The 24,995-nt window shown below is 41.4% G+C and overlaps 2 protein-coding genes across 2 annotated transcripts in view; one reads left to right on the top strand and one right to left on the bottom strand.

The window, feature by feature from the left end:
• kank3 (KN motif and ankyrin repeat domains 3) overlaps nucleotides 1–9,887 on the top strand; it is a 70,159-nt gene extending 60,272 nt beyond the window's left edge. Inside the window, exons 9-11 of the mRNA XM_068016427.1 lie at nucleotides 535–735; nucleotides 8,336–8,431; nucleotides 9,622–9,887. Coding sequence (XP_067872528.1) covers nucleotides 535–735; nucleotides 8,336–8,431; nucleotides 9,622–9,633 — 309 coding nt within the window. The 3' untranslated portion in view covers nucleotides 9,634–9,887. The remainder of the gene's footprint in view (nucleotides 1–534; nucleotides 736–8,335; nucleotides 8,432–9,621) is intronic.
• A 6,296-nt stretch (nucleotides 9,888–16,183) lies between these two features.
• Nucleotides 16,184–24,790, bottom strand: rps28 (ribosomal protein S28). The gene is made up of 4 exons (XM_068016426.1): nucleotides 24,724–24,790; nucleotides 23,199–23,246; nucleotides 21,879–22,004; nucleotides 16,184–16,287 (listed from the first exon to the last, which is right to left on the bottom strand). The coding sequence occupies exons 1-3, from the start codon at nucleotides 24,760–24,762 to the stop codon at nucleotides 21,882–21,884; spliced, it is 210 nt and encodes a 69-aa protein (XP_067872527.1). The 5' UTR covers nucleotides 24,763–24,790; the 3' UTR covers nucleotides 16,184–16,287; nucleotides 21,879–21,881.
• Nucleotides 24,791–24,995: the final 205 nt, after the last annotated feature.

Genomic DNA, 24,995 nt, shown 5'->3' with positions numbered 1-24,995 from the left:
AGTAACTAGTTTCTGTTTGGTTCCTGGGCAACCCTACAGAATCACAGAATTGTTACAGCACAGAAGGAGGCCATTCAGCCCATCGTGTCTGCACCAGCTCTCCGAATGAGCAATTCACCTAGTGCTATTCCCCCGCCTTCTCCCTGTAATCCTGCACATTCTTCCTTTTCAGATAACAGTCTAATTCCCTTTAGAATGCCTCGATTGAACCTGCCTCCACCGCACTCTCAAGGCAGTGCATTCCAGATCCTAACCACTCGCTGCGTGAAATAGTTTTTCTTCATGTTGCTTTTGCTTCTTTTGCCAATTACTTTAAACCTGTGCCCTCTCGTTCTCAATCCTTTCACGAGTGGGAACAGTTTCTCCCTCTTTACTCTGTTGCAATATATTTTGCTAGTGAGCTCACACTTGGGTTTGGAGGGAGGGAATTCTCACTTATGACAGTGACCCTTGAAGAGCAGATACAAGGGAAGAGACTGAGGTAAAACCCAAACATGTAACACAAATTCAAAAGTGTCTTTCATTCCCCCCTAGGCAGGTCAGACAGCCTTGATGTTGGCGGTCAGCCATGGACGTATTGAGATGGTGAAAGCCTTGCTGAACTGCGGAGCTGATGTTAACAGTCAGGACAACGAGGGCTCCACTGCGCTGATGTGCGCCTGTGAGCACGGCCGTGTGGAGATTGTGAAGGTCCTCCTGGACCAGCCGAATTGTGACATCTCATTAACTGATAATGTAGGTTTTGGGTGCAACAGAGCTTTATTGTTCCGTGGAGCAGAAACAAAAAATATGATTGGCTTAAAAGCTCTTTAAGTGCAACCAAGCACTCCTCTTGATTGGCAGCAGTTGGACGGATCTCATTAGCTGGCTGGTAGCTCAGCAACTGGGGGTTGGGAGGGGAAATCCAGCAGATAGAGGGAATTCGGTGGTGTGGAGAAGCTGGGAATGTTCTCAGAGCAGAGAAGTGGAGGTGTTCAAAGTTTTGAGGGGCTTTGGTAGAGTAAATAAGGAATATCTGTTTGCAGTGACGGGAAAGTTAGTAACCAGTGGACACAAGTTTAAGGCCATTAGCAAAAGAGGCGGAGGTGAGATGAAGAGAATTCTTTTCAGCAGTGAGTTGTTAGGATCTGTAATGTGCTGCCTGAAAGGGCGGTGGAAGCAGATTCAATAATAATCAAAAGGGAATTGGATATATACTTCAAGGGGAGAATATTACATGGCTATGGGGAAAGAGCAGGGTACTGGCACTAATTGGATAGCTCTTTTAAAGAGCTGGCACGAAGGGCCAAATGGCCTCTTCCTATGCTGTATGATTCTATAATTGCTGCAGGGAACTGAGCTGGAAGTCAAAGTTTAAAACAAGGGAGGGAGGCACTGAGCAGCTGGCAGCCACTGGGAAGCTTTATTTGGTATCAGATGGAATATTTACATAGCTCTTCACAATATGCAGGAGGCAGAGTTTCCACTCCAGATTCCAGCACAAATAACCAAACTAGTGGCAAAGATCCAGGAATTTAAAAGCGTTCATGTTTTCTGTGATTTTTTTACGTTGGTTTGAGATTCAGTTTATAAAACTGGCCACACCCCAAACTCGAAATGTCCTGTGCTAGTTGGGGGATGCTCTTCAAATTGCACCCATTTTTTTGGGTGCACAGGGTCTAGAATGCACATTTTAAAAGATTTTCATATCAAAAAATATTTATTTTACTAGGATTAGTGTATACCAATAAAACCAGTAAATGGTTCAGTGTCTTTTTTTTAAAGTCATTTTCAGCGATTTAAAACTCAGAGGTTATTCATGGGTGCAGCACTGGACAACCTTAAAAAATACTTGGTGATAAACCCATTTTCAGCTGTATTAATAAAGCTGCACTAGGTTACCACTCTTAAAAACATCAAGGAATGCATTTTAATGGGAAAATACAATTATATTCTAGTGTGCTGTTCAATTACACTGGTTCATGGAAAATTTTATGTGCGCGACTATGCAAATAAATTTTAATGGAAACTTAACCAGCGCATTTTGGGGAACACTATCCACTGGTATTTACTGATTGATGTCTCTGCTGAGGGATGGTTTGTGATAAGACAGTGGGAAGACCAGCAGGCTCTTGGCAGTAGTGTAGCTGCTGGTTACCTTAATTTGGAGTTGCTTTTCATGATGGCCCATCGGTAAATGCTTGCAATACGAAGTATGTATAGTAGCTGGACAGACTGACATAATTCCACAGATGGAATAACACAACTTTTCAGTCCCACTCATGCAAAGTATAAATTAGCGACTCAGTTTTTATGACTTTGACACTTTTCCTTTGGCTGATACTAACATTACGTTTAGTGATCCAAATGGTGTTACAGATTTCGCCTGACTGTTGGTGCCTTTACCTTCGAAGGCAAGTAAATAAAAGAAATGGAAATATGAAATATGTGAATCATTTAGTTAAGAATATAAGAAATTGGAGCAGGAGTAGGCCATTCTGCTCTTCGAGTCTGCTTTGCCATTCAGTAAGACCATGGCTGAACTACCTCAGCTGCACCTTTCCACACTATCCCCATATCCTTTGATTTCCTTAGTATCCAAAAATTCCATCGATCTCTGTCTTGAATATTCTCAATGACTGAGTATCCACAGCTCCCTAGGGTAGAGAATGCCAAAGATCCACAAAGCTTTGAGTTAAGAAATTTCTCCTCATCTCAGTCTTAAACCCTTTAGCCTGAGACTGTGACCCCTGGTTCTAGACTACCCAGCCAGGAGAAACTTGGCCCAGCATCTACTCTGTCAAGCCCCTTAAGAATTTTATATGTTTCAATGAGATCACCTCTCATTCTCCTAAACTCTAAGGAATATAGGCCGAGTCTACTCAATCTCTCCTCATAGGACAAAGCTCTCATCCCAGGAATCAGTCTGGTGAACCTTTGTTGCACTGCCTCCAGGGCAAGTATATCCTTCCTTAGCTAAGGAGACCAAAACTATACACAGTGCTCCAGGTGTGGTCTCATTAAGGCCCCAAACAATTGCAGTAAGATTTTTTAACTCACATTCTAATCCATTTGTAATAAAGGCTAACATACCATTTTCTTTCTGAACTGTTTGGTGTACCTGCATGTTAACTTCCTGTGATTTGTGTACAAGGACACCCAGGTCCATGTGAATACCAACATTTCTCCGTCTCTCACCATTTAAATAATCTGCTTTTCTATTTTTCATACCAAAGTGCATAACTTCACATTATATTCCATCTGCCATATTTTGCTCACTCATTTAACCTATATAAAGGGCGGCACAGTGGCGCAGTGGTTAGCACCGCAGCCTCACAGCTCCAGGGACCCGGGTTCGATTCCGGGTACTGCCTGTGTGGAGTTTGCAAGTTCTCCCTGTGTCTGCGTGGGTTTTCTCCGGGTGCTCCGGTCTCCTCCCACAAGCCAAAAGACTTGCAGGTTGGTAGGTAAATTGGCCATTATAAATTGTCACTAGTATAGGTAGGTGGTAGGGAAATATAGGGACAGGTGGGGATGTTTGGTAGGAATATGGGATTAGTGTAGGATTAGTATAAATGGGTGGTTGATGTTCGGCACAGACTCGGTGGGCCGAAGGGCCTGTTTCAGTGCTGTATCTCTAATCTAATCTAAAAATCTAATCTAAATTCCTTTGCATCCTCCTCACAGTTTACTTTCCCACCTAATTTTGCATTGTCAGCAAACTTGGGATACATTACACTTGGTCCCTTCATCTATATCATTGATATAGATTGTAAATAGTTGAGGCCCTAGTATCAATCCTTGTAGCCCCCCACTAGTTATTGCCTGCTAACCTGAAAATGTCCCTTTTATTCCTACTCTGTTTTCTGTCCAATACCTCCAATCCCATGAGCCCTAATTTTGTGTAATAATGTGGCAGCTCATTAAATGCTTTTTGAAATTCAATTACACCACATTCATTGGTCTCCCCCTTATCTAACCTGCTGGTAACAACTTCAAAAAATGCTAAAAAAAATGATTTGTCAGACATGAATTCCCTTTCTTAGATCCATGTTGACTCTGTTTAATCATATTATGATTTTCTAAGTGCTCTGTTATGACATCCCTAATAATAGATTCTAGCATTTTGCCTACTACTGATGATAACTATTATGTTATAAGGTCACAAGAAACAATCCCATACTGATGGGTTTAAATGTGCATGAAGCTTTAATTTTTTCTATCTTTTATCAGGAAGGTTACTATTCAGTTCAGACAACTGAAGCACAACAAATTGCACAGCTTTTTTTATTTTATCATCTCTTAGTAGGGTTTTGTCTTTTTTCAGTGTCCCTGTCATTTCTTCTTTCTTTTCTTCATCAATTTCATGTACAAGCGAATATTCATCACCAATTCTGGCACAGATTGTCATCAGCATGTCGCTCACTATTTTTGAGTCCGACACCCCATCGCGACCGACCCGTGCCGCCGAGTTGAATCCACTGGCCTATGGTTCTGTTTTCTCTCTTCCTCCTTTCCTGAATAGTGGGGTTACCTTCCAATTTATAGAGACCATTCTAGAATCTAGAGAATTCTCAAAAGAGCAAAACCAATGCATCCACTATGTTTAACTGTAACAGGGTTCAATTTTAAAATACTGTGATTTTCGCTCCCCCTCAGTGAATCCTTGTTCACTGCTTTCCAATTGCAAGGCAAAGAAATCAAATCAGACAGGTTTTCTTAGATTTAAACAAGAAAGGTGGAAGTTTATTAATCTTAAACTCTAATCCAGTTAACGACTACGAATACGCGACGCAACCATGATAGCATGCATACGCGATAAACACAGACGCAGATAGAGACAGAAAAAATAGAAAGAATAAAAGGGAAAAGTTTGAGGCAATAGCTGGGTTACTATTAACGGTCCTTTTAGTTGCCGGTAAGTCTGGCTGTTTCGTTGGGGCCCAGTGCACACTTTAAAACTTGTTTTGATGTAGGCGTCTTTTCTTTCTTGAGGTTTAAATTACTTCAGTGGATCCGGAGATTGGTGAAAAAGAGAAAGCCAGACAGGCTCTTGTTCCAAGTTCAGTTGCAATCTGCACTTTCTGTCTTCAAACTGTCATGTGAGCAGAATTCAAAACTCCCAAGTTGACCAGCAGGTTGGTCATGTGACTAACGCCATATTTGGGAACAACCGCTCCTGCGGTTAGTGGATTTCAAAGTTCTCAGTAGGCGGGTGTAGTGCTGTCTCTTGCACCGAAAAGATGTGGATCCCTCTGCTCCTGCACCCCCTTTAGAATTGTACCCTTTATTTTATATCATCTCTCCACGTTCTTCCTACCAAAATTAATCACTTCACATTTCTCCACATTGAACTTCATCTGCCACCTGCCTGCCCATTCCACTAACTTGTCTATGTCCTTTTGAAGTTCTACACTATCTTCCTCACAGTTCACAATGCTTCCAAGTTTCATATCATTTGCAAACTTTACTTTTGCTAATCTCTTCCCTTTTACATACCAACAGAAGTTTTTACAATCTGTTGTTATTTAGATTTTAGACTTAGATTTAGAGATACAGCACTGAAACAGACCCTTCGGCCCACCGAGTTTGTGCGAACATTAACCACCCATTTATACTAATCCTACACTAATCCCATATTCCTACCACATGCTCACCTGTTCCTATATTCCCCTACCACCTACCTATACTAGGGACAATTTATAATGGCCAATTTACCTATCAACCTGCAAGTCTTTTGGCTATGGGAGGAAACCTGAGCACCCGGAGAAAACCCACGCAGACACAGGGAGAACTTGCAAACTCCACACAGGCAGTACCCAGAATTGAACCCGGGTCGCTGGAGCTGTGAGGCTGCGGTGCTAACCACTGCGCCACTGTGCCGCTTGTTGATTGATTCTCATATCCTATTTTCTTTATCTTTATTAATTTTTTGGTCATCCTTTGCTGAATTCTAAAATCCTCCCAAGCCTCAGGCTTACTACACCTTTTGACAACATTATAAGTCTCTTCCTTTAATCTTAAACTATTTTAAATTCTCTTTTTAGCATTGGTTTGTCGCTTTTCCCATGGTTTTTTTATTCCTTAAGGGAATTATATTTATTGGGAATTATGAATTCATTCTTTAAATGTTTGCCTTTGCTTATCTACCATCATATCTTTTAATCTAGTTTCCCAATCTACATCAGCCAGTTCGCCCTTCATACCCACTTAATTTGCTTTGTTCAGATTTAGCATCCTAGTTTTAGCCTTAACTAACACACTCGCAAACTCAATGTATGATTATATCATTCTGATCACTTTTTGAGGCTCCTTTACTACGTTATTAATTAACCCTGTCTCAATGCACAATATTAGATCCATAATAGCCTGTTCCCTCATTCGCTCCTTGACATACGGATCTAGAAAACTATCTTGAATGCATTCCATGAACTTGTCTTCCGCACTACTACTGCATTATTTCTTGATTGGATTAGTGGCTTTGCTAATTAACTCTGAACTCCTGGACTATTAAAGATCAGCAGCATGGACTCTGGCTGCGCCTCAATCACGCACCGCAATTCTTTCCTGCTTGAGGAGTCAGTGAACTGATTTTACAGATCACAGGTAGTGAATGATGCATTAAATAAAGATGTACAGAACGAAGGAAGGTGGTCTATTTAATCCATGCACATTGATTGATCCCAATTTAGAGAGGTACAATTTCCAGAAATAGAAAGCTCTGAAATTTTTCTGCAACCTAAACCAAATGGGTGCCTTAGACTAATTCAGTTTGGTGCCTCACTGATTTGGTAATCATTGGCAGCCCAGTAAAAAATGGAGGATATATCAGCTGGGAAGATTTGGCAAGTGTACAAGGCTCCTGCTACCGGATGTGGTGCAGGAAGATGCTACGTACCTCAATATGAATGAATAGATTTTGAGGTGAACGCAATACCTCAGCTCACACTCTAACCTGCTGATAGGCATGGCAGAGAAATCTCATCCTTTCACATTTTCATTCTTTTGAGAATTTATTCAATTGCAAGCATTAATGCAACAGACTGATAATCACTCACAACTGACAGCTACATCCAAATGTCTCCAAAGTTCAACTCTCACTGCAGCTGACCAACAGATGGATGTAGCTACATGTAAAAGGTTATTATACCTAATTTGAACTGTTAGCGTCTGATATAAACAATACATCGTGCAGTGCTTAGGGATATCACAGAAATTTACAGCACAGAAGGAAGCAATTTATCCCAGTGCATCTATACCAGTTATTTATTAGAACAATTCAGAATGAATCCTGCTGCATCACTGTATCCCCTAAATCTCTACTTCAAATATTTGTCACATTTTCCCTTAAAATATGCAAAATTATTTGCATCAGTCACTCTTGGATGCAAAGCATACCAGATTCCAGCAATCCTCAGTGTAATTCAATAATTCCTAACCATGCTCCTCACTGAGTGAGGATTTTAAATTAACAACCTATTGTCACTGACACCCAAAACTGCACACAGTATTCTAATAGTGGCTAAACCAAATCAGAATCAATAGTCTTTCCCTATTTACCATCAAAACCCTTCATAAATTTCATCTTCTATCGCCTCAGCCTTTAATTTAGTCATCGAATCCCAAAATCTGAAGACTTCTTCTCATAACTATAGTTTCCCATCCCTGATATCCTCCTGGTGAATCTGCACTATATACTTTTCTTGATGGGGTGCCACCAACTTCACACACTACTCTTAATGTGGCCTAGCCAATGTTTTGGACAAATTTATCCTTCTTTACTGATTCTCCAGTCCCCTGTTAATAAAACCCAAAATACCGCTGGTCTTTTATAGCTTTATCAAACTGCACACTCCCACATTCAGGGAGTGATGAATTTGAAACCATGTGCCACTTTGAGCACACAGGACATTCATGTTTAGTATAATTTTTTGCACTTTATTATCAGTGACACCCCAGCCCTCCCTGACTTTGCAGCTATTTTGTTTTAATTTACTGGGTGTAGCAAAAATATGAAAAGGAGTTACGAACTAACACCAGGTCCATCAGCATCTGGAAGGGAAAAGGGCACATTAATACCTCCTGCTGATTCCTGTCACTGAATGAATCAATTTAATAGTTTGTGGTCACGGTTTTTAAAAGCATGCCCGGCTCTTAGCTTTCACTTTCTGCTCTGATCCTCCTTTCACTTATTGTCAGGTTCCAGATCTCAGGAAAATTTGAGCTGATGCATTAAGCTCCCAAATCTCTTGCAGTTGCTGGCAGAACCTGCCGTGTGTTTCCAGTATTTGTGGTTTGTATTTATCTCCTAGCGACTAAGTGGTAACCACAGCTGTTGTTCTCTCTGCCCCTACAGGATGGCAGTCATGCACTGTCTGTAGCCCTGGAAGCCAGTAACAAAGATATCGCTGTCTTGCTCTATGCACACATGAACTTCAAGCCACCATCACCGGTCAGTGCAAATATTGTTACTCAGCACTTTCACAGTATGGGGTGTTGAGCTATTATTCTACCTTTGTATCTTACTTTTCCTCACGTGATGTGACCCTGGGTAGCAGGTCTGCTTTGCCTGACTGAAGCCTGTCCCCTGACTTCAACTAATACTGTCCTTGAGCAGGTAGCAAAGAGCTTACCTGGGGTAATTTGTGCTTGAGGCCTGGCTGAGATCTGGAAGTCACCTAGAAAAGCTCAGGTATGTCCTACTCAAAACAACATTAGATACCAAACATATCAAATCATCTGGTCCCAGCTTTCACATCCTGCATCAACATATTAAGTGCTTTTGTTCTGATTTTTAAACATTTGCCACCCTCCCATTGGGTCCCTTTATTCCCTGGACCCTTCCCCCAGATGAATAATTTTCCCTTCACGCTAAATTACACCAGTGTAGCCCCAGAGTGGCGGCTTCCCTCTGGGATAGTGGTCAGTGTCTCCCCTCACTCAGACGCCAGTGATGAGGTTTGCATCTCAGTGTTTGGAGTATTCATGAAGCAGGGCTGTGCTCTTAATCATACCAGGTTGTCAAGTACCAGTGGCTGCCCTGCAAAGGGGCAATTAGGTGATAGCCTTGGCTCCATTGGCAGCACTCTTCCCTCTGTGTTCGAAGATTGTGGATTCAAGTCCCATTCCAAAGATTTTCAGGCATTATCTGGGCAGACGCTCCAATGCAGTACTGGGGGAGTGCTGCACTGTCAGGGGTGCTATCTTTTGGATGAGATGTCTGCCCTCTCAGTAAAATAACCCACAGAACTATTTGAAGAGGAGCAATGGGGGGAGGGGGAGGGGGCGGTTCTCCCTTGTGTCCTGGCCAATACTTATCACTCAATAAACATATAAAAAAATTATCTGTTCATTTATTTAATTGCTGTTTGTGGAACTTTGCTGTGTGCAAATTGTCTGCTGCATTTCCTACAACACTTCAGAAGTACCCTACTGGCTGTAAAGCACTTGGGGAACATCCTGAAGTTGTGCAAGGTGTTATATAAATGTAGTAAATGTTCTTAGTTGGAGCATCCTCCTAGCATCAGTTTCATTGTTGCTGTTTAACACACAATTGCACAAGGGCTATGCTGCTCTTTGTGGGAAGTGGCAGTGCCTGAAATGGAGTGAGCTGTGCTTTAATCCAGATACTTTCTATTTCAGGGCACTCCATAGACTGGTGACAACGTGCAGCCCAGCACAGAGAGTTTGGAGCTGTGATCATCATTCCTATCCTGCAGTATTCTTCCTGTACAAATTATTTTTTTAAAAGAATGTTTCTTTTAGCATTTTCAGTGGCAGTTGACTATAGACATTGTATTGCTGAGCCGTTCCCTGTCATTATATTGCCAGTGCCAAGAAATGCTTTTTAAAAATCTATTGTATGGGGAGCAAAAATTGTATTTTACATAAAGCCTTTTTAAACCTTTCCTTTGATTTTTGTGTAATCAAAATTCTCTTGAAATTTTACTTTAGAGCTCTGTGCCACAGAGTCCCTGCAGATATTGTTAGCCCATTTTTGTACATCACCATGTATAACAGGGACATTTCTAAATAAACACCTTCAGCCAATCTATGCATTGCTGAGTGATCAGAAGCAGATTAGTGTGGCCTCCTTAGTCACTGAGGGGCACAGCAGATTAAAAAGCACGAACACTCAGGCAGGAGGGAAGAGGAAAGACAATAAAATATTTCAAAAATCCAGCTGATGGCTTGAACATTGAAGGATAATTGTAAAATTTGCACTGATTTTATTCTACTGCATTTGGGTAGAGTACATGCGTAAAATTTAATAGCAAGTCTCGACATTCCTATCAGGAAATATCCACAATCCTTTCGGACTTGGTGTATTCCTGAATCATGGACAGGATGGCTCACGGGTATAATTTGTGTGGTCCATGCTGAGAGGTGTTACTCCCGCTGAGGAGAGATTACCACCTTCGCTGGGGTGTTTACCTTGCTTCCAGAGAAGCATCTAAGCATTGCTGGTGCAAATAGCACCAACTCTCACTCCTACTAAACATTATGTAAAGGAGATCCTCCCTTTAAGGCATTTGGTGATGAGGCATCACTATTTACATTTTAGTAATTAGAAAGAAATCTGTCACCTTATCTATTTTTCAATCTACCTATATTATGTCAAGTGTACATTGAGCATAACCTTACTTTCTGCGTCACACTTTTATAATGGAAATCTCTATCAACATGAAACTTATTTTTACAATGGAAAATTTCTTTGGTCATTTTTCCATCACTCTTTGTCAATGAACCAACTGAATCACTCAAAATACTTCAGAAAATTTTAAGACATCATTTCATTCAGCAACTGAAATTTCTAATGCTCGAAAAAATCTTCCAAACAAAATATAAATTCAAGCATTTACCATTATCCACTATGACGTAAGAACATAAAAAAATCAGACCAGGAGTCGACCATATGGCCCCTCAAGTCTGCTCTGCCATTCAATACCATCATGACTGATCTTCTGCCCAAACTCCACTTTCCCGCCCACTCCCCATATCCCTTGATTCCCTGAGAGACCAAAAACTCTTGTCTATCTCAGCCTTAAATTTTTCAATGATGGAGCATCCACAACCTTCAGTGGTGGAGAATTCCAAAGATTCACAATCCTGAGTGAAGAAATTACTCCTCACCTCAGTCCTAAATGATCGGTCCCTTATCCCCATGTTCTGGATTCTCCAGCCAGGGGAAACAACCTCTCTGTCAAGCCTCTTCAGAATCTGGCATGTTTCAATGAGATCACCTCTCATTTTTCCAAACTCCAGCGAGTACAGGTCCAATTTACTCAAACTCTCATGGTATGTTTAAGTGCATCCATTCAGTTATCCCTTGTGACTTTTCATGCCTGATGTAACAGTTTAACTTCAAGGTTTCAGCCTGTTTCAAACACTCAGCATAACACTTCTGTTCTTATAAAACCTGTGACTCACCATGGGCAACACCACACAGCATCAGCTAGTATCATAAGAAAGGTTTCAGTATTCACATTTCAAAGACTCACACAGCAAACTACCTTTAAGAGAAAGAAAACCAGTCATTTTTCTTCTGACCTTTGGACAAGACAAAGATTTACAATCACCTGCCTTCCTCCAGAGAAACAGCCAGCCTCTTAATTAACTTGTGTGTGCGCCCGTTGGATAGTTGCCTGCAACATGACCTTACTGTGAGCCTATTTACATCAATTAGGCCTGTGGCTTTAAGTGTTTGCCCAGTTATATACACTCGACCTCAGCAGCAGAGCATTGCATGGTGTGATGTTTCTTTCCGAGACACATACCAGAGAATCTCCTGTGACATTACCCACAATAAGAGGATGCATTGTTTTCCAGAACCAGGTAACTGCTCTGGGGTTTGAAGGGTGGAAGACACTTCTTTCTGGAAGAGGAGATCCCCCAAAGCAGATAATCTTTCCTTCTTCATTGACACACATCCTCCACAGACTGCTATGGGCTATCAAAGTAATATTAGATTACAGTGGCCATTACACTCGAAGCGGATGGGATTTCCTATGAATCTCAAACGCTTAAGTTCAGTTCAATATTTTTGTCTTATTTTTAATACTGGAAAATGACAAAAGCTCAAGGCCAGGAAATTGGGATACTGCATCTTTATCAGATCGCAATCAGTAGAAGCCTCACTACCTAAAAGGCTGTCAGTATGTTGTTATATTTAAGCTGCCAGGTGTAGCTCAGTGGGTAACACTCTTCCCTCCGAAGGTTGTGGGTTTGACTCCCACTCCAAAGTTGAGCACAATATCTAGGCTGACACACACCGAGGGAGTGCTAAATGCATCTGTTGAAGATGTTGTCTTTCAGATGTTAAACTGAGGCCTCATCTGCCCTCTCAGGTGGACATAAAAGATCAGATATTACTATGTTAGAGGGAAGCTATACCCAGTATCCTGGTCAATATTTATCCTCAATCAACAACACTATAAGATTAGTTCTGATGAAAGGTCACAGACCTGAAACGTTAATTCTGCTTCTCTATAGATGCTGCCAGACCTGTTGAGTATTTCCAGCACTTTCTCATTTTATTTCACTAGCAGTCTTGTAGGGAAAGGTACCCTAGGAGAATGGGATCTCTCCATCACATCTCCACCTGCAGCCTCTTCTTCAACATCAACACCTCCTTTTATGCCAGGAGGCACCCACTGCCCCATCACTTCCTCTGCTGTCAACTAATTTCAGCCTTTAAGTTACTGCCTCCAAAGACAATGCATTAATGAGTTCGCTGTCTCAAATAATCATTAATATATACATATAGTTATGATGATGCTCTAGTTATCTTTATGTTTAGTTCCTTATTTTGGACATTATAAATTTCAGTTACTAAGAAATAAGTTTTTTTTTCCAAAATGCATCGAGTGATTAAGTTGGTTCCCCACTTTTTTTTTTCAATTGGGAGTGTTCCAGCTACTTACATATCTCTTGATTTGTATGTTCCCTACATCTTCAGTTCTGATTTGCTGCAGTTTTGAGCCAATCAACAAAGTGTGGCAATGAAATGCTGACACCTTATAAATGTTAATGTATGAAGCACAACAGGAAGTGTCATATACAAAATATAAACAGGTTGTTAATATGCACATATTTTTACATATTTGCACGCACAGCTTTATGCCTATCTCACTGATAATCGTACTTAATGGATGAAGTAAATCAATGTAAAGTCAAGGGTTATGGGGCACAGGCAGGAAAGTGGAGTTGAGGCCAAGATCAGATCAGCCATGATCCTATTGAATGGCAGAGCAGACTTGAGGGAACAAATAGCCTAATCCTGCTCCTTGTTCTTATGAAACATGACTTCAAGGCCCTCTAGGGAAGTAGGACAAGAGATCACAGGTTCAGGGCTCTGAAGGGTAAATTTAAAACAGAAACCAGGAAATATTTCTTTACAGAGTTTAATCAACAGGCTGACTGAGATCCCAGGAGGAGCTGATAGAATAGGAAGACCATATGGTTTGTTACTGTGGAAGAATTAGATCAACTGGATCTTCAAAAGCGGTGTGTATTTTTTTGCATATGTTGGGTGCAGTTTTTGATATTGTTCCTTCAGTGTTGAGAACTCGTAGTGGCTCTCATCACATCTCCATGGCTGAGAGACATGGACAACCTACTGGCATCACAAAACAACTAGATGCATTCCACCTTCACTGCTTAACATCTATCTGCAATAAGTGGCAGGACAAAATCCCAAACACTAAAGTTCTTGCAAGGTGCTGCATACCTGGTATTGAGAACATGCTCATCAGAGCTCAGCTTTGCTGGGTTGGTCACAGGGCTCGCATGGAGGACTCCTGCATACCAAAGGCAGTATTCTGCAGCCAGCTGAGCATGGGAACCCACACCATTGGACGTCCCAACTTAGACACAAAGACATTCTGAAAGCCAATCACAGGGCCTGTAAGTTGGACTATACTACATGGGGAAATAAACAATCACTGACAGATCCAAATGGAGAAGTCTGTCTTCGAGCAATCTCAACTTTTGAGAACAGTCAGGTCCTACAGATAAGCTAGCACACCGCAAAACCAGTGCCTTCACTCACCCCTCCAGTGACTTCAAGATTTATCACCACATATGAAACGACACCAACCTAGATGGTAAACTAGTCTCCTTGCTGAACACTCATCCATCAAAGTAAACGGAGAATCCATCATTCTTCAGGGTTAAACTGCAACTCCAATAAGTAAGCCAAACACAACTGACAAGTCACTGCTCCATGGTGGGTTTCATCAAATTCATACATAAAGGCTGCCCAGTGGAGGGCTATAAAGGCCAGTTTACTCATCAAGTGTTCAGAAGCAAAATAACAGGTTCCTCGCTGTTTTTAAACATGATAAAATCTGAATGCATTCCCAGAGATCTGTGATTGGGATCTAGATAAATATAACCAATGGAACACTGTGGCCCAAACCCGCCAATCCAGCATGTGCAGCCAAGACTTATTTGCAACTGTATTTCCACTTTGTTTTATTGGTTTTGAGTTTTGTGAATCTGGAGAGGACTATTCTTAATGCTGTTGCCCCATTCATGATAAATCCTAAAACAGAACATTAACATCTGTTTTAATCAGAAACTTCAGATAGGTGCAGATGACCAGGAGCTTGGATTTAAACTTTATAACGCTGATTTCTCAAACTCACCTGCTGAGAGCAAACATCACTCTGTACTCCATACAGATAATCATAGGCCAATGCCCCTGCAACTTCCTCATATACACTCCAGGCAGGCAGGGGGCCATTTAGAGGCACTCATTCAGAAAACTGGCCCCTATATAGGGCTTTCGAGGATACCATGGCACAAACTTAAAATTACAAGAGCCAACCCATGGGTACAAACATTTAGAATCTTAAGTAATGTTTATTTTCTGAGAATATTCTTGTGCTTTGTCTGTCAGTGTATTCCTACTTGGACACTTCTGGCTGGATTTAAGGAGCCCTCAACGTCAGGATCTGTGGCAGGGGTGAGGGGTGCCTGAAAATGGCCCTGGATGAGGCCTGCCAACGACTTGACGCTGGCAGGGCCCAGCGGGATCCTCCCAGCGGCAGTGAGGCACCGTGGTGGCCCTCCTGCCGCTCGGCAACGGGGCCACAAACAGCATATGCAAATGAATAAAATGATTACATTTACTTACCTTAATCTTGACGGCCCACAATCTTCAGCCCGGCAGAAATGTCTTGTGCCCGTCACCTTACCAGAAATGGACGTAACATTCAGCAGATCTAAAAGATTCTACAGCACTTTTTTGAAAAGGTGATCACCTGACCCATTATCCTATTTGTGACATCATAATGTATGCAGATTGGCTGTACTTCACTACATCACTTCGAAAAATTAATTGGCTGTGGAGCCCTTTCATGTGTTCTGAGGATGTGAAAGGTGCACTTAATACAAGTTTTCATTAATTCAAATTGTTGGTGGGACATCCTGTGAAAGCTGTCGGGACAATGTAACATAATAACCACCCTCTGATTTTTAGCAGCTTCTAAGTGTGAGGGAAAAAATTGGAGAGGGGAAAAAACATGATAAAAAATTATCAAATGTTAGCAAGGAAGGCTGGGGCATAGACTGCAGAAAGCATCCCTCCAGCATAAGCTGTCCGAGGCACACTATTGGTGCTAGCACTACTGCTACACTGTGGTTCATTCTAGATAGAAGTTGGAGTTCATCCAGTGTATAAGTAGATCCCAAGTTGAGAAACGGGGCCAGATGACATGCCCTCACAGAAGTAGAAACCTCCAGGTCCAATTTTAATGATTGGGGCATTTTGACTTTTAATTTGGCATTTGCCATCTGTTCTAAAGATTAGTGAGTGGCCTAGGGCAAGAAGTATCTCTTGGATCCAGAGTAACTCAGACAGTGCCCAAACCCCACAATTATTTTATTAAGTTTCCAGGTTTTCAGTAGTAAAGTTGCCCACTACCAACAGGCAGGTCACTTCCTCCCATGTGCTGTCCAGAGCTTCTGTAGTTTTCTGTAGAAAGGTAACAGGCCTGAAATGTTAACTCTGCTTCTCTCTCCACAGATGCTGCCTGACCTGCTGAGTATTTCCAGCACTTACTGTTTTTACATCTGTAGTTTTTATGCTTTAATAAAACCAAGCCATGCTTCAAACATGGTTCTCATGAAAATTTTCTAACAAGAAGTTTCAGTGGGTAGAAGGAAAAATTAGGTTCAACAAACTCCAGATTAAAGACAATTCATTATTAGCCGTTTATTGTTCCATTTTGTCAAAAAAAGTCATGTAATTGTCCGCAACCAGTTATTTAGATAGAGGCTTCAGGTGGCATCAGTTTTGTAGATCTGCAAAAAAAAAAAACAAGTTAACTCACTAAAAGTAAAGATGCAGGATAATGTCGAAAAAGCAAACAAAGCACTAGGGTTCATTGCTAGAGGGATAGAATTGAAAAGCAGAGAAGTTATGATAAATATATAGAACCCTTAGACCACACTTGGGGCGTACGGAGTTCAATCTCCATATTATTATTAAAAGGATATAGAGGCACTGAAGTTGCAAAAGATTTACTGGAATGATACCAGAACTGAGAGTTTATAACTATCGGGAAAGATTGAACAGCTTGGGACTATTCTCTTGAAAAAAGACTGAGGGATGATCAGAGTTTGACAGGGCAGATATAGATGTTAGCATTGAGGACATCAGAACTAGAGGTCATAATTAAAAGATAGTCATCCAATAATGACTAATAAATCCAATAGGGAATTCAGCAGAAAGGTCTTTACACAGAGACTGGTTAGAATGTGGACCACTACCACACTCAGTAGATGTGATGACTAGCATAGGTGTAATTAAGGGAGAAAGGAATGAGGGATACATTGATGGGGCGCAATGAAGGGTGGGAGGAGGCTCGTATGTAGTATAAACACCAGCACAGACCCTGCTCGGCTGAATGGTCCATCTGTTCCATAAGTACTATGCAATCTTTATCCACTCGAATTTCCTGTGCAGATGCAACTACATTAATTGGGGGAGAATGTTTGCTTCATTCATTCATCTGTACAGAATTGTTAAAAATGACAACTCCTATTTATGTTTTAGATAGCAGCTTGGCCTTTTGTAGCTCTTGTCTGAATCAGAAAGCAGTGTTGAAGCACAACTCAAAGTTGTGCTCATACACCAGATTCCAATCACATACTGCACTGAGGGGGTGCTACATTATCAGATATTAGCCTGTAAGTAAGGCTTTAAAACTTGAGATGGACAGATCACAGTCCGTTGTTTTACATTTTAACATTTAACCGACGAGCTTTATTTTGTCTAAAACACTATATAAAATGTTGCTGTCAGATCAATGATTGCAACCGTTTTCAATGACCTTAGTAAGGTCAAGAACAAAGGTCAGACCTTGCAAGCAGTCATATTGTGCACTGGCATTGAACATGTAAATCAACAGCCAGGCTCATCCCCATGCCAGAAGGCTCAAACAGTTATGCAATATTTAAAAACCTAGGTGCCACAACAACCAAAATCTTTCAAATCTAAAATATTTGTACACAAACAGAACTCAAAAGTTGGATAAATTTGACTTTTAAAAATATAAATTAAAGATTGCAAACTAGAAGGTAACATGATAATTAGTTGGAATTTATCATGAGATCAATAACTTGTCCTGATGCTGGGGCAAAAAAAAAAACAGCAAAGAAGGAATCAAGGTTTATAAAGGATTCAGGATAGAAGGGGAATATAGAAGTCTCTATTCTAGAAATGTCAAATCTCAGGAATAGTTTACTTGAATTTTCTCCTCCAGCAAAGCTGTATATAGACCACATGTGCTCGACATCCCGTGTCAGTAGCTTTCTAGAATCAAGTACCATTTAAATAGTACTTCATGGCAGGATTTGATTTATTTTCCTTCTAGTTTATTTGGGAACAGATTGATAATTGATGCTATGTATTTTTCAGATGAATGTTTATAAAACTTGCGATGGATTTCTTCTTTGAGGATAACTATGGTGTAGTCAGCAATTCAGCCGGTCAATCATGACTTTTCCATTGCTGTGCTTGAGTTTGAGTGTTTTTATTTTGGGCAGATTGCGATTAGATTAAAAAAATGATCAAGATTTAAATAAGCAATGTAAATTGAGTGCTGCTGCACATACTTTCTAGTTATATTTAATTAGCACCAAGGTTTTCTGTAAACTTTGGGTAAAATATCCAAAATATTTTGACTCATGCTTTTAAAATGTGCTGATACCCAGGTTAGTGGCAACAGCTCCCAATGCATGGGCACACAGGAACAGGACGAGGCCATTTAGCCCCTCAAGGCTATTCTGTCATTCAATGAGATCATGGCTTATCTGTGATCTAACTCCATAAACCCACCTTTGCCCCACATTCCTCAATACTTGCGGCTGACAAAAACCTATCAATATTAAAATTAACAATTGATCTAGCATCAATTGCTGTGCAATGAATTGAGTTCCAAACTACCGCCCTGCGAGTCAGTCATAGAGAGATACAGCACTGAAACGAGCCCTTCGGCCCCCCGAGTCTGTGCCAACCATCAACCACCCGTTTATACTAATCCTACATTAATCCCATATTCCCTACCACCTACCTACACTAGGGGCAATTTACAATGGCTAATTTTCCTATCAACCTGCAAGTCTTTGGTGGTGGGAGGAAACCGGAGGAGCACCCGGCGGAAACCCACGCGGTCACGGGAGAACTTGCAAACTCCACACAGGCAGTACCCAGAACCGAACCCAGGTTGCTGGAGCTGTGAGGCTACAGTGCTAACCACTGCGCCACCCACAGTGTTTCCTAACTTCACTCCTGAAAGGTCGCGTTGCAAATTTTTGACTATGCCCCCTATTTCTAGACTCCCCAACTAGCAGAAATAGAGTAGATAGTTTCTCTCCATCTGTTCCCCTTAATATCTTGAAAAATTTGATCACATCACCCCATAACTTTTAAATTCAGGGAATACAACCTTGGTTTAATCTCTCCTTGTAGTTTAACTCTTGGTTAAGTAGTATTATTCTGGAAAATCAATGCTGCACTACCTCCGAGACTAACATATTCTTCCTAAGGTTTGATGCTTTGAACTGCTCATTGCATTCTGGGTGTGGTCTATCAGGGCTTTGTATAGCTGAAGTGCCTCTACCCTCTTGTATTTTATTCCTCTAGTTATAATGGCCAGCATTCCTTTTTTGATTTTTTTTTCTGTACCTGTTCGATATTTTAATGATTTGTGTACCTGGGCCCCCAAGTATTTCTGGATTCCCACTGTTCATAGCTTCCCACTATTTATAAAGTACCCTGCTCTATCCTTTTTTAGGTCCAAAGTGGATAACCTAATTTGCCTACACTGAGATGCATTTCCCACAGTTTTGCCCATTCAATTAAACTATCAAAATCTTAGCAATTCTGCACTTCCATCTACACTGTTTACAAAACTGCCCATCTTTGTGTGATCAGAAAACTTGTACATACAACTTTCTATCTCATTAAGTTATTAATACAGTGAATAGTTGAGGCCCCAAAGATCCTTGCAGGACAAGTCACACTCCCAATTAGAATACTTGCCCATTATCCCTACACCATCCCCTTCTACTCAGCCAGATTCCAAACTAGATCAATAATTTGCTTTCAATTCCATGAGCTTCAACTTTAAACAGTCTCTCATGAGACACTTTATCAAACGCCTTCTGGAAGTCTATATAAATAACATCCATAGACATTCCCCTGTTCACTACTTTAGTCACTTCAAAAAATTTGAGCAGATTCAGATTTGCACTCTTTATAAATCAATGCTGGCTGTCTCTGATCAACTAAATTTTCAAGGTGTTTCGTCACCCTATCTTTAATTAGACTATCAATTTCCCAAGATGTTAGGGTTTCCTCTGCCACCATCAGGCCTAAAGCACAAAGCCTGAGGCAAGCAGCTTCCAGAGATAAAGAACTTGTATTTATTTTGCACCTTCATGTCCTCAGGATGTTCCAAAGCATTTTACAGCAATGTTTAACAGGCAATTTGTGCACAGCAAAATTTCACAATCACTGAGGTAAGCGACCAGTTACTGTTTCAGTGAGAGGACACCAGAACTCCATCTGCTTGTCCAAACAGGCACTGGCTTAGTGTTATCTGAAAGACAATGCAGCATCCTCCAAGCATGGCACCTAAAATGTCCTAAAGTAGTAGTGAGACTTGAACCCACAACACTCTAGGGTCAGAGAAGTTCCACCACCAAATCAAGGTGACAATTTGTTGAGGAATAATTTAAAAAAAAATCCTGACTATTTGACCACAGCAAAATCTGATTAGTTACTCCAGAGTTGCACAGAGCTACACAAGACCCAGGCTGGTAAACAAAATAGAGGCTCATGGATCAAGGTGGTCAGTGTCAACTTGGATAAAAAAAATTGGCTCAACTAGGCAAATCAGTCAATGGCTGTTTTTTTTTTTAAGACACACACATAGCACCTTCTTTGGCCTCCTTGTCTCGAGACAATGGGTAAGCACCTAGAGGTGGTCAGTGGTGTGTGAAGCAGCGCTTGGAGTGGCTATGAAGGCCAATACCAAACGTGGACGTGTTGCAAACAAGCGAGGATGATAAATTGACTTCAACAGGACATAGATAGGCTAGCAGAATAGCCTGACAAGTGGCAGATGGAATTTAATTGAGAAGCATGAGGTGATGCATTTTGGTCAGAAGGGATAAGAAAGGCAACACAGACTTAATGGCATTGTTCTAAAGTGTGAGACGGGACAGATATTCATTAATGTGCACAGATCTTTGTAGGTGGCTGGATAGATTGAGAGTAGTTAGCAAAGCATATGGGATCCTGGGTTTCATAAATAGAGGTATTAAGTATAAAAGCAGGAAAGTTATGCTGAATCCTTATATAGCTCTGGTTAAGCCACAACTATAGTGCATCCAGTTCTGGTCACCACTCTTTCAGAAGAATGCGAGGGTCCTTGAGGGGGCAGAGGAGATTTACCAGAATGGTTCCAGAGATGAGGGATGTTAGCTCCAAGGTCAGGTTGGAGAAGCTGAAGTTGTTCTCCTTGGAGCAAAGGAGATTGAGGGGAGATTTGATGGAGATGCACAAGATTACGACAGGCTTAAATAAGGTAGACAAAAAAAAATGTTCCCAATAGCTGATGGTCCAAGAACTAGGAGACACAAATTTAAAGTTTTGGGCAAGAGAAACAGGGGGGTCGGAACAGTAAGGAAGAACTTTTTTTTAAAAAACGCAGCATGTGGCAATGACCTGGAACACGCTGCCTTCGAAGGTGGTGGTGAATGATTTCAAAAGGAAATTGGATGGGCACTTGGGGGAAAAGCTTGCAGGACTACAACAGGGGAACAGGACCAACTAGACTGTTCTACACCGAGCCTGCGTGGACCTGATGGCCAAATGGCCTCCTCCTGTGCATAACGGCTGACTCATTAGCAGCCAGCACCATTTACATGGACACTGCAAATTAAAATAAAGCTTCTAATTTCTAAGTAGACCAAAGCCTGTTGCAGTTGATACAGGAGCACAATGCGTGCAGCCCCATTATCAAAATTTGTTTTAAATTGTGAAAGTTTCACACAAGTGCTGATTGTTTCCAAAGTGCAGCCCCTGCTTAGTCACTGCAAGAACTATCATAAAAACTCAGAACAAAAAATACCTTCCCAACATCCAGTCATAGCAAATCCCAGCAGTTCAAGACCTGCACTTCAGGGACCAGCAGCACCAATACAGATGTCACACAATATACTAGCTAACGATTCTCTCCACAATATGCTTCCCACAAAGGAGCAGCTGGTCTCTATGCAGAGGAGGTTTGAACTCATTGTAGGCACAGTATTAGATTTTAACCTTCATTACAAATCTAGAGACCACTGTAATGACACACCTTAATTAAAATTCAGGGAATTACCTGTTATCGTAATCGTCTTGCTTCACGCTCAGACTCCAAAAGTGTGAGCACATCTCCCTCACGGACTGGTCCTTTCACGTTTCGAATGATGGAACGGTTGCTGTCATCCATAAATTCTACACGGACCTGCAATAAATTAATCTGGATTACAATTGAGGAGCTTACTTTAATTCTTACTCTGGTTGCCCAGTTTCTGACTAACTGTCTAATGAGGTACTGAACATACAGGCGAGCAAGGTTTCAGCCTTTACGGACCCTCTTCACTCAGCTTGATCAATTCAGCCATAAATCTGGTAAGGCCCTTTGAAAGACCAAAACTCTGTTGCAAGAAACAGAACATATTGATACAAATACGAGGATTAAACAGAGACAACGATCATTTTTCTTTTTACAGTCTCATGCTAAGAAAATTTTAAACCAGCTGCACGTTTTAATATAATGATTATGGAACCATAGAAAAATTCTTTGCTTATGCCCAAACTTGGGGGATGGGGGACAACAGTTGTACATTTACCTGGAGTGGGAATATAATCCGTTTAGAATTTGATAAGGATGTTGCACCCCAGGGAATGCAGAGAGAAAACTCTGGGTACAGAATTACCCAACCTGAGCAAAAAACAAGTTCAGCCACTCAACAAAATCCATTAGCCCAGTTATGAAAACTAAAGTATTCATTCCTTTAGGAGCAAGAACCACAGTATACATGTCTGCTACAACACACTGATCAGATTCTTCAGGACACTGTTCATGAAGGGCGGCACAGTGGTTAGCACCGCAGCCTCACAGCTCCAGGGACCCGGGTTCGATTCCGGGTACTGCCTGTGTGGAGTTTGCAAGTTCTCCCTGTGTCTGCGTGGGTTTTCTCCGGGTGCTCCGGTTTCCTCCCACAAGCCAAAAGACTTGCAGGTTGATAGGTAAATTGGCCATTATAAATTGTCACTAGTATAGGTAGGTGGTAGGGAAATATAGGGACAGGTGGGGATGTTTGGTAGGAATATGGGATTAGTGTAGGATTAGTATAAATGGGTGGTTGATGTTCGGCACAGACTCGGTGGGCCGAAGGGCCTGTTTCAGTGCTGTATCTCTAATCTAAAGTTTACGAATTGTCTAATTTGGTGCAGGACTGATAGATTAACCTGTGCTTGAAGACAAGTTTATCTATGCAAGGGTACAGGTTATCTTTTGGGGTTACATACATGCAGCCTTATATCAAAAGGATCACAAAGCATTGCAGACTTTCTTTTTTTAAACAGACTGCTTCCACATTGCAGTTTTATGAAGACAGTAACCACTTGACTAATCCGAATACAAATTTCTTACCTGAGTACACTGTCCCTGGGAACCAGTCCTTCCAAGAACTTTGGTAACCTACAAAACAAAACTGTTTAATAGAAAGCAGTTTGCAACCAACTGTGCACATCCAGTGATTTGGACAATGATTTTACTATCAAGCAGTACCTCTGGATGCACAATTATTTAAGTACTGGAACCTTGCTCAATGCACTGAATTCAAAAATCCTCTCATTTTATAACGAACAGCTCAACCTCACTCCTTCACTTCAACATTAATGGCAGATGTTTCAGCATTCTTCAATGCATACACACACTCAAACCTCAGTCTCCCAAAGGCTCCTCAAAATCTATAATTCAATTATGCCCTCAAATCACCTGCTCATTTACTCTGGAGATACTGGATAGAAAAAGTAGCAATATGAATGTATGTTATTGTAACAGTAGTCTGCTTTAAAGAAAGATATACAAACTTTAGCCCATCAGACCTGACAACATAACCCATAAAGCATAAGAAATTTCACTTAGTTGCAATATATAGCCCTTAATACCTGGGTTGTTCGGTTTGGAATTTCATTGAAAGGATTGTTTTTAGTGTTAGTGCCTCATTTGTGGCTAAAGTCCCGGGTTCAATTCTGGGTACTGCCTGTGTGGAGTTTGCAAGTGCTCCCTGTGTCTGCGTGGGTTTCGTCCGGGTGCTCCGGTTTCCTCCCATATGCCAAAGACTTGCTGGTTGATAGGTTAATTGGCCATTATAAATTGCCCCTAGTATAGGTAGGTTGTAGGGAAATATAGGGACAGGTGGGGATGTGGTAGGAATATGGAATTAGTGTAGGATTAGTATAAATGGGTGGTTGATGGTCGGCACAGACTCGGTGGGCCGAAGGGCCTGTTTCAGTGTTGTATCCCTCAACTAAAACTAAACTAAAGTCGATCACAATACCTAGACACTTACATCTCGAAACATATGCAAATATATAGTAACGTTTATTTAAGATGTATGTGAATTTCAGGCTCTATGGCACACACCTAAGCAGCCTAAATTCAAAAACATTGAACCTTCTGTACAAAATATTTTCCACCAGGATCCTTTTTTTTTCAAAAAAGCTCCTAGCTGCCTTCCTGAATCCAGCACTTTGAGGCCAATTATTCAGAGCTTGTAGCAGCCCCGGTTGTTTGATAGCCCCAAACTGTAAATGCCTCGGTAAATCAAGCAGCGCGTTCACTCACGAAGCCGAACACAAGCCTTGAACGAGGCCCAACACCGGGGAAAGCAGTTACCCAGTCTCGGGGGCCAGCAGCCCCTGGATTCATAACGCAGCCCTTAGGCCTGAGCCCACACAAGTGGCTGGAGTCAGCAGTCAAGCATTCCTCACATGAAGCCAGCATGACAGAGGCCGCCTCAGCCTGGGCCCCCGCGGCCTATACGTACTCCAGCTGATGCCTGCCAGTACAATTTGACGGGCGGTTCAGGCTCTCAGTGTGGCCCGGGGACTATTCTGCACCTCCCCGCGGGTCTAATCACGCGGCAATACGGCCTAGGTGCTGTATTTACCCGCGCCAGTTTGACGGTCTGTGCTCGCGGACCTTCCATGATGGCAGCGGCGCTGGAAAAGGAGCACGTGGGCCTCGCGGCCTGTATTTATAGATAAACCGAAACGGGGCATTTAAAATCTGGAACAAGACATCACCATTAAAATATTTTACATTTTAACAATCAGCGCGGATCCACAGTTAAATTCAGTTTAAATTCAAAATAACCTTTTAAAAACTGGTCGTTTTCCCAGAATTCCGTGTTTATGTGTGGTCAATAACAGTCCGCTGAGA

The sequence above is a fragment of the Heterodontus francisci genome, chromosome 36, assembly GCF_036365525.1.
Source record: "Heterodontus francisci isolate sHetFra1 chromosome 36, sHetFra1.hap1, whole genome shotgun sequence".
Lineage (NCBI taxonomy): Eukaryota > Metazoa > Chordata > Chondrichthyes > Heterodontiformes > Heterodontidae > Heterodontus > Heterodontus francisci.
Note: the sequence above shows the minus strand (reverse complement) of the source record. Positions and strands in the feature narration are given on the sequence as shown.